General features: G+C 50.7%; 1 protein-coding gene across 2 annotated transcripts; it reads right to left on the reverse strand.

The window, feature by feature from the left end:
• Positions 1 to 731: 731 nt before the first annotated feature.
• Positions 732 to 11,824, reverse strand: CLP1 (cleavage factor polyribonucleotide kinase subunit 1). Of its 2 annotated transcripts, none has more exons than XM_066587110.1 (3): positions 11,757 to 11,824; positions 10,468 to 11,124; positions 732 to 1,497 (listed from the first exon to the last, which is right to left on the reverse strand). In XM_066587110.1, exons 2-3 carry the CDS (start codon positions 11,113 to 11,115, stop codon positions 820 to 822), a joined length of 1,326 nt encoding a protein of 441 aa, XP_066443207.1. In that variant the 5' UTR covers positions 11,116 to 11,124; positions 11,757 to 11,824; the 3' UTR covers positions 732 to 819. The 2 variants fall into 2 exon arrangements, with proteins under 2 accessions (XP_066443207.1, XP_066443208.1); XM_066587111.1 differs by lacking the exon at positions 11,757 to 11,824 and adding an exon at positions 11,318 to 11,406.
• Positions 11,825 to 14,007: the final 2,183 nt, after the last annotated feature.

Genomic DNA, 14,007 nt, shown 5'->3' on the forward strand with positions numbered 1-14,007 from the left:
AGAGGTTTTCCAACTATCTAAAATTGCTTCACAGTCAGGACACGTGACTGCTGCAGCCAATCTCGGCCTATAGAAGATCACTGATGTGGCCATTGATTAGCTGCAGCAGCCACATGTCTTGGTCAGCTAAAACCAGGAAGTACAAAGTGTATGCATACAAGAGCAGGCATATATTCGCTCCCGAGAGCGTGCCGCGATTGCGCCAGTATGTGCTTTCACGAACGTAGCAGTGCTACTTACTGTACATTTTTGCGCTGCCGGGACCATTCACATCGGCGCAGGACACGGCCGCGCTGTGATTTGAACAGCTGTGCAGCATATTATCGAGCACCACAAAATTGCGCCGTTCATTGCACGACTGTGTAGATGGGGCGCACATCTGCAGACCCCCATAGACTCCTATGATAATTTGGGTGTGCACAAAAATAGAGCAGGTTGCGTATTTTTTCACACATGCAAAATTTGAATGCAAAAATGCAGAATATGCAGAAGCCGTGAAACTAGAAGAGCGCGATCACATAACGCTCATCCTACGGGGCGGACTCTGGCAATGGGGACATTTGTTTTCCTGTAAACGATGGAGCCGTGTGCCGGCAGGGCTGCGTTAGTTATAGGAGGTCTGGACATGCTTGACGAGAGAACCATGCTAGGAAGCCATCATATACAAGATAGAACTGTTCAGGATAAAGGGCAGGATAAAGGGCAGGATAAAGGGCAGGCAGAGGCAAAACTAAAAGGAACATTTATTAAAATGTGAAACATATCTGTTGTAAGAACGCAACGCCAAAGACCTTCCGAAATCATAACGGTTTGTATACATCATTTCAAATCCATGAAGCGTATATCCATAATGAGCAGGACACACTTAGGCAACGGGCGCGGGGCGGGGGAGAGCACAGTCAGGGTCTGTCTTTCGGTATCCACTCCGGTGATGACGATGAAGCCAGCAACATTTTTTTCCTCCAAGCCCTCATCTGCTGTGCCACCATCTATGGGCACCACACTCAAGAGATGATGTGCCATGTCTCTGCCTGGCGTAACGGGCACCAGCTTCAGCTGGTTGTCTTCTTGTGACATTCCCAATGGGAGACAGGAATCAGGAATAGATGGGGCCCCAACTTTATAGACTTTCACCTCAGAGAACTTGACCTCAAAGGCATGAGGATAAAGCGACCCACGTGGGCCGTAGAAATACTCCCGCACCCGCAGATCCCTGGCTTCCCTTCGACACTCCTTGGAGCGCTCGGAAGCCCCGCCAGACTTTGGAAGAAGTAGTGTGTGAACAAAATGGGGGAGGTCCCTCCGCAGGTCGTTGTACAGGCGCTCCTGGTCCAAGACTATGACAACATCCACTTCAAAGGCCGAGGCTGCATGTATCAACGCCTGATAACCAGATCCTTTCACCCACCCGCAGGTGTTTATAAGACAGCCGCTAACCGATGCTCGACGGTTGGCTTCACATCGGAGGTTGAACACGTGAGCCAGACGGGACGTCAGCTGAGGGCGAAGTCAGAGAGGTTAGAATGCACAAAGAAACCAACCACATGGTAATTCCTCAATACAACTGTAAATGGGTATTAATAACCATTATGGACTACAGAGAAATATACAAATTCACCGCTCGAGATTTCGCATGGCCGAATCGCGGCCGTCTGCCTAGGATTGCGTTTTCTAACACAATCCTATGGCAGCTTCCACGGGCGGAAATTTTGCGCAAAATACCACTTCGGAATTTTGGCACGTCTGCAGGCGGCCTTTGGTGAACATTCACAGTGCAAAAAGTATGCAGGTTTTGGTGCAAATCCACATAAACACAACATGTGGACGTATCCAACACTGGAGAATGCCTACTGCCAGGAGGCCCTTCATCCCTACTGCTGAGCCGAGGAGTTAAAAGGCACCTCATCTGAGCTCCCGACAGGGACGGGGCCTTAGGCAGAAGTTGTAACTAACGCTGCACAAATGCAAAGGTGCCAGAACTAAAACTTGGTGCAAAACTAGAGTAAACTGCCAGGTTTGGTACAAGTTCAAAGGGCAGCTGCCCTCAGCGTGTACCGGTAGACCTGTGCCGGACATCTCTCCCTAGACACAGCCATTTCACTAGTCACACAAGAGGTCACTAGAACGCCCTCTAGTGGCTCCCCGAACGGCTCACCTGGATTTGACTGCTCATCATTACTACCTGATGGGCTGACTATACTTTATAGACCTCAGAACACATTTCTTTGTGTCGGACCTTCTGTCTTTGACCGCTCTTGTGACTTCTAACCTTTATGGGGGTCACTACTCCTTGCGGATGGCCTGTACCTCACATGATGTTCTCAGAAACTCCTATCACATTACTGCTGATGATTAGCGGCTCCTGTCACAGTTAGGGCCCTTTCACACGGGCATCAGCGTTTTCACGTTCTCCCGATGACACTGTTAAAACGCGTGAACGGGCGCACAAAGCTAACATTTGTGCGCCCATTCAGATGGCCGGGCGTATATACTTTGAGCCTGCAATGCCGCCGGGCGGGTGAGATTTAGCTCTGCTGTCTCCCTCTTGCCAGCTCTCAGCAAAGGGAGGATGGAGGACGGGGCGGGAGCTAGTGTGCCAAGGTCCCGCCCCATGTCAGCAGCCAGCAACTGGAACTTAGCAACTAGCTCCACCCCCTCCCGTTTCAAACAGCTGGCAAGGGCCGGAGAAAAGGAAAGGGTGTTTAACAGTCGCGCTGCTAAACTCCCTCCCGCCTCGCTTCTCCGGCAGCTGTCATTGGCTCCCATAGGAGTCTATGCAGCAGCCGCCACCATATTCCAGGCGCAAAGATAGTTCCAGGATGATCATTCCTGACCGGCGTGAAAGTGCTTTTATGCCAGGGGATTACAGCCCTCTGATCTGATGCATTGGGATCCAATTCATCAAATGGCAGCATATAGCAGCCGGCCGTGAAAAGGGCGGCCAATATACGCTCATGTGAATAAAGCCTTTAATGAAGCCTGTTCATCCTCCTGACTATACTTATAGTCTGCGGCTTATTCATGGTGCCGAGCGAATCAGCTGACATCGTCTGAGCGTTCATTTGTGCAAAGTTAAGAAACAAAAAAATTTATATATATATATATATTTTTTAACAGTTGTTCAGTCATTCATGTCGCTGTACCGATGAATGACAATGACTGAATGATCGTGTTTAAAAGGGTTGTCCCGCGCCGAAACAGGGTTTGTTTTTTTTTCAATAGCCCCCCCGTTCGGCGCGAGACAAACCCAATGCATGTGTTAAAAAAAAACAAAAACGGATAGTACTTACCCGAATCCCCGCGCTGTGGTGACTTCTTCCTTACCTTAGCAAGATGGCCGCCGGGATCTTCACCCACGATGCACCGCGGGTCTTCTCCCATGGTGCACCGTGGGCTCTGTGCGGTCCATTGCCGATTCCAGCCTCCTGATTGGCTGGAATCGGCACACGTGACGGGGCGGAGCTACGAGGACCAGCTCTCCGGCACGAGCGGCCCCATTCACCAGTGAGAAGACCGGACTGCGCAAGCGCGTCTAATCGGGCGATTAGACGCTGAAATTAGACGGCACCATGGAGACGAGGACGCTAGCAACGGAACAGGTAAGTGAATAACTTCTGTATGGCTCATAATTAATGCACGATGTACATTACAAAGTGCATTAATATGGCCATACAGAAGTGTATAGACCCTGGTACGTCATGCCATTAAAGTGTCGCCGCGGTGACAATCGCGGCGACACAGCAGTGATGTCTGCTGACATAGTCAGCAGACAAGTGCTGCGTCCGGGCTGGGGACCAATCAGAGCGGTCCCTCCCCCACGATCGCTGTGATTGGTTAGGGAGTTTTTCCCTGACCAATCACAGCGCCGCAGCGGACTTCGCGCTGTTTACAGTAGGGGCTCCATGTGCAAGCATCCCGTGCTTGTAGATAGAGCACCTACTGTGATAAAAAAGAGCGATTAGTGTGTAGATTAGGCAGGGAGTGAGTGTAGTGTAGTGTAGTGGAGTGGAGTGGAGTGGAGTGGAGTGTAGTGTAGTGTAGCAGAGTGGAGTTAGTGATCAGTGTAGTGAAGAGGAGTTAGTCATCAGTGTGGTGTAGTGTAGTGGAGTGTAGTGTAGTGGAGTGGAGTGTAGTGTAGCAGAGTGGAGTTAGTGATCAGTGTAGTGGAGAGGAGTTAGTCATCAGTGTGGTGTAGTGGAGTGAGTGTTAGTGATCAGTGTGGTGTAGTGTAGTGTAGTGAGTGTAGTGAGTGATTGATCAGGCAGTGTAGTGTAGTGAGTGATTGATCAGGCAGTGTAGTGTAGCAGAGTGGAGTGAGTGATCAGAAGTGTAGTGTAGTGAGTGAGGGATCTGTAGTGTGTGATCAGAAGTGTAGTGAGTGAGCTGTAGCGTGCGATCAGCAGTGTAGTGTAGCGCAGCGTGTAGTCAGTGTATCCCTTGGTGTAAAAAAAATAAAAAATAAAAATAAAGTTCCTGTTGTTCCCATTTCGTTACCTGTCCCGTCAACCGTTATTAGTTAGTGTAGCGTGTCGTTAGTCCGTCTAGTGTGTAGCGTGTCGTTAGTCCGTGTTGTGTCAGTGTATTCGTCTGTGTAAAAAAATAAAAAAATAAAAAAAAAAACACTTACGTGAATACACCACATAAGTTTCCGCGTTCTTTCCGACCCCCGTCCCGTGGTCACCCCATCCCGCAGTGTCCCATCTAATAAAACTTTTTCCCCGTGTGCCCCATTTTATATAAATATGGCCCGCAGGAGGTACACTTCAGAGGAACTGTATGCAATCATTGCATCAGACTCGGACTCAGGTAGTGGTGATGACGACCCCACTTTTTTGGCATTCTCCGACTCCTCTTCCTCATCCTCATCCAGCGAGTCTGAGCTCCCTGCACCCCCGAGAAGGCGTCCAAGGACCGCCACTGACCCCAATGCATCAGATGCTCACTGGAGTACCCCGGAAGATTACAGACCCCAGATCCCTGATTTTATTGGGAACCCAGGGATTCAATTTGACACGGAAGGGCTCAGAGGGAAGGACTTCTTCAAGTTTTTTTTTTCTGAAGAGTTCATTGCCCACATTGTTACCCAGACGAATTTGTACGCCCAGAATTTTATAGAAGAAAATCCCACCTCCAGCTATGCCAGACCCGATAAGTGGACCCCTGTGGATGCACCAGAGATAAAAAAATGTTGGGGGCTTATACTAACCATGGGGCTAATAAAGAAGCCAACAATCAGGGCGTACTGGTCTACCGATATTTTGTACCACACCCCAATGTTCCGCATGGCGATGTCGAGGACGCGCTTTGAGTGTATTTTAAAATTTCTGCACTACAATGACAACCAGCTGTGCCCCCCCCCCAGCGATCACCCCAATTACGATCGGTTGTATAAGATCAGGCCCGTAATAGACCATTTTAACGCCAAGTTTGCCCAGGCGTATGCCCCACAGATAAACATTGCAGTAGACGAGTCCCTGGTACACTTCAAGGGGAGGCTAAAATTCCGCCAGTACCTGCCCAGTAAGCGGGCACGGTATGGTGTGAAGTTGTACAAGCTGTGCGAAAGTACATCAGGGTACACCCACAAGTTTCGTATTTATGAGGGGAAGGACACTAAAATTGAGCCCCCAGAATGCCCCCCCGTGCTGGGAGTAACAGGGAAAATAGTGTGGGAACTGGTGCACCCACTATTAGACCAGGGTTACCATCTGTACCTGGATAACTTTTATACCAGTGTCCCCCTGTTTCAGTGCCTCGCTTCCAGAGGAACAGTGGCATGTGGCACTGTTCGGAAAAATCAAAAAAGCCTCCCTAAGACGCTGCTTGGGCAACTGCTCAGAAGGGGTGAGAGCCGGGCCCAATGCAGCGACAATGTATTGTGCGTTAAATATAAGGACAAGAGGGATGTCCTTATGTTGACGACAATACACGGCCACAGCAGTACCCCCTGCCCAGTACGAGGTACCAGTGCAGAGACCCCCAAACCAGACTGCGTCCTCGACTATAATAAGTACATGGGAGGGGTCGATCTATCAGACCGGGTACTGGAGCCCTATAGAGCCATGCGGAAAACACGGGTGTGGTACAAAAAACTGGCCGTGCACCTCGAACAGATGGCACTGTATAATGCCTACGTGCTGTTCCGAGGTGCAGGCCACAGGGGGACATTCCTTGAATTTCAAGAGGAAGTTATCAAGGACCTAATATTTGGGGACCAGGAGGTGGGGGAGAGGCCCAGTACTTCTGGAAGCGAGGCCACAAGAATTGTACCAGGGCAGCATTTTCTCAGTGAAATTCCCTCCACTGCGACGAAGGGAAGGACCCAAAAGAGGTGCAGAGTGTGCTACAAACAGGGGATAAGAAAAGACACCAGATACCAGTGTGAAACGTGCCCCACACAACCCGGCCTCTGTATAAATGAGTGTTTTAAGATCTACCACACGTCCCTGAAATTTTAATTTTTTTATTGCCCTGACGTTTTACCCTGATGTACTTCGCACAGCTTGTACATAAAGCCACATGCTAAGTCCTTCCCTTCTGAGCCCTGCGCCCTAAAAACAGTTTAGATTCACATATGGGGCATTTCCCTGTTGGGTAACATCATGGATTACGTTTTCTCCTTCTGCCCCTGGTAAAAAATAAAAATCTGGGCCTAAACTGAGCATTATTGGAAAAATGTGAATTTTTCGTTCTCAACTCAAATTGTTAAAAAAAATTCCTCAAATACCTGTGGGTTCAAACCGCTCACTACACCCCTTAAAAAATTCCCTGAGGGGTGTAGTTTCCAAAATGGGGTCAGTTGTTGGGGGTCTCAAATGCACTGGTACCTCAGGGGCTGCAAACACTACACGGTGTCTGAAAATTATTCCAGCAAAATCTGCATTCAAAAAAAGCGCTCCTTTCTTTCTGAGCCCTGCCATGTGCCCAAACAACAGTTTACATCCACATATGGGGCATTTCCGTGTTCGAAAGCAACTGGGTAACGCATCATGGGTTACGTTTTTTCCTTCTGCCACTGGTAAAAAATATAAATCTGGGCCTAAGGCTGAACATTATGTGAAAAATGTGATTTTTTTGTATTGAACTCAAACTGTTAAAAAAATTCCTCAAATACCTGTGGGTTCAAACCGCTCACTACACCCCTTAAAAAATTCCCCGAGGGGTCTAGTTTCCAAAATGGGGTCAGTTGTTGGGGGTTTCAAATGCACTGGTACCTCAGGGGCTGCAAACACTACATGGGGTCTGAAAATTATTCCAGCAAAATCTGCATTCAAAAAGCCAAGAAGCGCTCCTATCCTTCTGAGTCCTGCCATGTGCCCATACAACAGGCTACGTCCACATATGGGGCATTTCCGTGTTCGAGAGCAACTGGGTAACGCATCATGGGGTACGTTTTTCCTTCTGCCACTGGTGAAAAATGAAAATCTGGGCCTAAAGCTAAACATTATGTGAAAAATGTGATTTTTTTGTATTGAACTCAAACTGTTAAAAAAATTCCTCAAACATCTGTGGGTTCAAACCGCTCACTACACCCCTTAAAAAATTCCCTGAGGGGTGTAGTTTCCAAAATGGGGTCAGTTATTGGGGGTTTCAAATGTACTGCTACCTCAGGGGCACTGCAAACACTACATGGGGTCTGAAAATTATTCCTGCCAAATCTGCATTCAAAAAGACAAGAAGCGCTCCTTTCCTTCTGAGACCTACCATGTGCCCATACAACAGGCTACGTCCACATATGGGGCATTTCTAAAAACTGCGGAATCTGGGTAATACATTCCAAGTTTTGTTTCTTTTGCTAACTCCTACTGTTTTATATAAAAAAAAGGTTTTATATTGAAAATCAGTAGAAAAAAGGAACTGTTCTAATTTTTGATGCACTTTCCTTTAATTCCTGTAAAACATCTAAAGGGTTAATAAACTTTCTAAATGCCATTTTGAATACTTTGAAGGGTGCCGATTTTAAAATGGGGCAATTCATGGGGGATTCTGATATACAGGCTCGGCAAAACTATGTCTGAACTGCATTGGTCCTTAAAAAATTTAGATTTTGAAATTTGCTAGTAAATGTGAAAAATTACTGCTAAATTTATATACTTTGTGGAGTCTGCAAAAAGTAAAATAACACTTAAAAAATGATTGCTGTGTAAAGTAGGCCTATGGGAAATGTTAATTAATAACTATGTTGTGGTGTTTGACTTTCTATCTTACAAAGAAAACAATTCAAAGTTTGAAAATTGTGAATTTTTCCAAATTTTCAGTTAATTTGGATTTTTTTTCCTAATAAAGGACAAAATTTATTGATGAAATTTTTACACTAACATAAAGTACAATATGTCACGAAAAAACAGTCTCAGAATCAGCTTCATAAGGAAAAGCATTCAAAAGTTATTAGCACAGAAAGTGACAGATGTCAGATTTGAAAAATAAGGCTTGGTCCTTAAGCTCAAAATAGGCCATGTCATTAAGGGGTTAAACCTAACGAGCCACCTTAAGGCCCATAGACATACAAAGGTGATCGCTCAAAATATGTTCAAAAGATAGGATGATTGACAGTTTGAGCGATCGTTTTGCATACGCTGCTAATGGGCACTAGTGCCCATTAGCAGCTTATTACTTTGTTCTGCCCTGGGACCGCAAGCAAAATACAACGCTCCCCGTGGAAAAAACACAGCATACGATCCCTACTATCATCGGCTGAACGATGGATTTTAAACACAACTAAAAATCATCGTTCAACCGAAAAGTAAACGATAGCAGCATTTACATGCAACGATCATCACTTAAAAGACATCGTTTGAGCAAATTTTGAGGGATATTCGTTGCATGTAAACGGGCCTTTACACTCAACAATTAATTAGCACTCATTTTCGCTTGTTTAACTGATTTTTTGAATAATGGTTCAATGTAAAAAGACTTTCATCTGAATGTAAAGACTGATAATATCCACACAACAGTTAGAGATGGTATAGCCTCCAGCTAATGCATCGTGGGATTGTCTGAAAGTAGCATGAAGATGGTGCCTGATAGGAGGCTGTACTGCATGGAAGACCATACAATACATAGAGGAAACCTCAGAGTGTGACAGGCAGTGAGGGGCTTGTAGTGCTGACCCAGATTGTTTTAGGTTTATACAAAATGTTACACTTTGATGCACAATGTGCATGACGGAGTCCGCGGCTACTACATGCCAGGCCGAGTCCGCGGCTACTACATGCCAGGCCGAGTCCGCGGCTACTACATGCCAGGCCGAGTCCGCGGCTACTACATGCCAGGCCGAGTCCGCGGCTACTACATGCCAGGCCGAGTCCGCGGCTACTACATGCCAGGCCGAGTCCGCGGCTACTACATGCCAGGCCGAGTCCGCGGCTACTACATGCCAGGCCGAGTCCGCGGCTACTACATGCCAGGCCGAGTATCCTATCAAGAAATTATAGGTAAAGGAGTAGAATATCTAATGTATTCTTCAGGTTTTGTGTTTGTCAAGAGTGTGAACATGGTCCTGGCGGTCAAAGGGCTAAACGCGTCCCTCCAATCTTCTACCAGCTCGACAATCAGCATAAAGGCTACTGTAGGTTCCTCTTGGCCTGCAGTCATAGAATGGTAGAGTTGGAAGGGACCTCCAGGGTCATCGGGTCCAACCCCCTGCTCAATGCAGGATCACTAAATCATCCCAGGCAGATATCTGTCCAGCCTTTGCTTGAACACTTCCATTGAAGGAGAACTCCCCACCTCCTGTGGTAACCTCTTCCACTCACTGATCCCCCTCACTGTCTAATATCTAATCTGTGTTTCCTCCCTTTCAGTTTCATCCCATTGCTTCTGGTCTTTCCTTGTACAGATGAGAATAGGGCTGATCCCTCTGCACTGTGACCGCCCTTCAGATATTTGTAGATCGCTATTAAGTCTCCTCTCAGCCTTCTTTTTTGCAAGCTAAACATTCCCAGATCCTTTACCCGTTCCTCGTAGGCATCATACTGTCACCTTACAGCTTTATACCACAGTGTGTAGCAGCTGACCTCCCGCTACTAGAGGGACATGAGAACCTCGGGGGTCTCCAGGCCTCTGTGTACTGCGTATGCTTCCACCGGCACATGTACACCTCGTACAAAAAGGAACGCTACAGAGCATTCATCACAGGAGCGCCACATACATCTAAGCCTTCTGAATCCAGCGGGCTAATTACATAGGAGCAGAATGTATGTTAGGGGGTCACTTACTTACCGGTTGGCTTGGTCTATGTTGACTGTGAGACATAAGTAAGCTTCCTCATCCGTTGTACTGCTCTGCTGTCTAGGTGTTTGTTACTGTCCCACAAGTTGTCTCAGACTATACAACCATATTAATTGGAGAACCCCAAACCAGACCCGTTCTGGGTCACCACGGCGACAGATGTACAGAGCCCCCAACAACTATTTTAGAGGTTTCTTTAAATAAGAGGTCCAGCCAGGTATTCCACCCCGCACTCACCTTGTTGTACAGCTTAATGTTGGTTCCCGGTGTAGTAGATCCAAAGTGATAGACGAGCGGAGCCTGAGCCGAGAACCCTTCCTCTACATCTGCTGGCCTCTCCACGCACAGAGCCCCGACGGTGCCGGGTACGGAGACCGAGCCCTGCCCCACGTCCAGCTCCACCAGTGTTGGCCTCCGACCTCTCCGTACAGCATAGTTCAACAAAAGGCGGCAAAGCGTAGATTTGCCCACATCCGAAGGGCCCGCCACTAAAACCCGGGGCCCCCGCTCTCCTTCACGCTCCGCTTGGGCCCGCATCTGCTCAAGACCCACATGAGTGTTGAGATAGAGCAACATAGGGGTATCTTTGGACACATAAGCCACATCGGGGCTGCCCCATAGCTGGACGGTGCACCCGTGCCACGTGAAGACGGCCCCCCTGCTGCCCGGTGGGAACGTATACTTCTTATTCTTGGTCAGCTCGGTGCCAAACACCTCGGCGAGTCCAGAGATCAGCTCCACCTGCACGGGGGCCGAGCCCTCCACCTCCAGCCGCAGCTCCGTCTCCTTCTCCAGCTCAAACTTGGTGGAGGGGCCACTGGAAGACGGCCAAGAGCCTCCGGCTTCAGAGCTGCCTCCACCCAAGAGGGGGTCATCGGAAGACATCTTGGGTACCTGGGAAGACACAAGTAATGACACCAATCAGCCAAAGGCCAACACAGGTGACACAATGGCCGAGCGATGCGCGTGGGGCGGCCGAGCGATGCGCGTGGGGCGGCCATTCCAATCCCACAGGAGAGCCCCAATAGCACAGACACAACCGGCCGAAGATCGCAGTGCGCACGCCGACCCGTGGAAAGTGCCGCACATGAAGCAGATGGTCCACCGACTACCGGCATCATGGCGGCCGGGACAGGAGCACCATCTGTAGCTGTGGGAGTCACCGCCGTCAGCCACACCCCGCAGCGGGGGAGGAGCTTCTTCTAGGGGGTTTCTAGGCAAATACTGATGAGCCGCCTGCGGTCAGGCCGGCCCCCACACAGCGGTCAGACGTCCGCCACAACCTCCGATGGTCGGGGCCCACAGCGCAGCTCCGGCTGGTTTTGCCAGCAGGGCTGCACTTCCCAGCAGCGGCCACTGCACCGCGGCTGGCGCACTCCTGTGTGTTGTGGCTCCCCTGGACACCCCACTAACAGGACGCCAACCCTGCGGGGCTCCCGGGATGACCCTTGCCTGCTGCAGTAATCATGGCAGCGGATGGAAGTAGCCCGGAGGAGGAGTGAGGGGCCGCGGCTCCCCGGACTCACCCGCCGCTCTCCCGACTGTGTTGAGCGCTTGTGAGAGCGACACGCGACTATCACTGCTTTACGGCATGATCCCACGTGACATGCTGCAGTCACGTGACGGTGGACGGAAGGTTACTGGTTGTGATGCGTGTCTGCAGGAGGGAGCGGCTGCTGAGGGAACCCTGCAGGGAGCCACAAGCCTGCCCGACCGGTCCGCGCTCCGTGCAACCACGGAGATAAACGGAAACTACCATCAGCGTCCCCCCCAGTCCTGTTCACACTGTACGATCAGCGTCCCCCCCCCCAGCCCTGTTCACACTGTACGATCAGCGTCCCCCACCAGTCCTGTTCACACTGTACGATCAGCATCCCCCCCAGCCCTGTTCACACTGTACGTCTCTCTGACCACAACGTTCACAGTTTACGATTAAAGCCCCTCCCCCCCCCGTCGGTCGCGTTTACACTGTACGATCAGCATCCCCCCAGCCCTGTTCACACTGTATGATCAGCGTCCCCCCCCCCAGCCCTGTTCAAACTGTACGATCAGCGTCCCCCCCCATCCCTGTTCACACTGTACGATCAGCGTCCCCCCCCCATCCCTGTTCACACTGTACGATCAGCGTCCCCCCCAGCCCTGTTCACACTGTACGTCTCTCTGACCACAACGTTCACAGTTTACGATTAAAGCCCCTCCCCCCCCCCGTCGGTCGCGTTTACACTGTACGATCAGCATCCCCCCAGCCCTGTTCACACTGTATGATCAGCGTCCCCCCCCCCCCCAGCCCTGTTCAAACTGTACGATCAGCGTCCCCCCCCCCATCCCTGTTCACACTGTACGATCAGCGTCCCCCCCAGCCCTGTTCACACTGTACGATCAGCGTCCCCCCAGCCCTGTTCACACTATACGATCAACGTCCCCCCCAGCCCTGTTCACACTGTACGATCAGCGTCCCCCCCAGCCCTGTTCACACTGTACGTCTCTCTGACCACAACGTTCACAGTTTACGATTAAAGCCCCTCCCCTCCCCCCGTCGGTCGCGTTTACACTGTACGATCAGCGTCCCCCCAGCTCTGTTCACACTGTATGATCAGCGTCCCCCCCCCAGCCCTGTTCAAACTGTACGATCAGCGTCCCCCCCAGCTCTGTTCACACTGTACGATCAGCGTCCCCCCCAGCCCTGTTCACACTGTACGATCAGCGTCCCCCCAGCTCTGTTCACACTGTATGATCAGCGTCCCCCCCCCCCCAGCCCTGTTCAAACTGTACAATCAGCGTCCCCCCCAGCCCTGTTCACACTGTACGATCAGCGTCCCCCCCCAGCCCTGTTCACACTGTACGATCAGCGTCCCCCCCAGCCCTGTTCACACTGTACGATCAGCGTCCCCCCCCCAGCCCTGTTCACACTGTACGATCAGCATCCCCCCCAGCCCTGTTCACACTGTACGATCAGCGTCCCCCCAGCCCTGTTCACACTGTACGATCAGCGTCCCCCCAGCCCTGTTCACACTATACGATCAACGTCCCCCCCAGCCCTGTTCACACTGTACGATCAGCGTCCCTCCCCCCAGCCCTGTTCATACTGTACGATCAGCGTCCCCCTCCAGCCCTGTTCACACTGCATGATCAGCGTCCCCCTCCAGCCCTGTTCACACTGTACAATGAGCTTACCCCCAGCCCTGTTCACACTGTACGATCAGCGTCCCCCCCAGCCCTGTTCACACTATACGATCAACGTCCCCCCAGCCCTGTTCACACTGTACGATCAGCGTCCCCCTCCAGCCCTGTTCACACTGCACGATCAGCGTCCCCCTCCAGCCCTGTTCACACTGTACAATGAGCTTCCCCCCAGCCCTGTTCACACTGTACGATCAGCGTCCCCCCAAGCCCTGTTCACACTGTACAATCAGCGTCCCCCACCAGCCATGTTCACATGGTACGATCAACGTCCCCCCAGCCCTGTTCATACTGTACGATCAGCGTCCCACCCCAGCCCTGTTCACACTGTACGATCAGCGTCCCCCCCAGCCCTGTTCACACTGTACGATCAGCGTCCCCCAGCCCTGTTCACACTGTACGATCAGCGTCCCCCAGCCCTGTTCACACTGTACGATCAGCGTCCCCCCATCCCTGTTCACACTGTACGATCAGTGTCCCCCCATCCCTGTTCACACTGTACGATCAGCGTCCCCCTCCAGCCCTGTTCACACTGCATGATCAGCGTCCCCCACCAACCCTGCTCACACTGTATGATCAGTGTCCTTCCCCCCCATC

Source organism: Eleutherodactylus coqui, chromosome 13 (assembly GCF_035609145.1).
Source record: "Eleutherodactylus coqui strain aEleCoq1 chromosome 13, aEleCoq1.hap1, whole genome shotgun sequence".
Taxonomy (NCBI): Eukaryota; Metazoa; Chordata; class Amphibia; order Anura; family Eleutherodactylidae; genus Eleutherodactylus; species Eleutherodactylus coqui.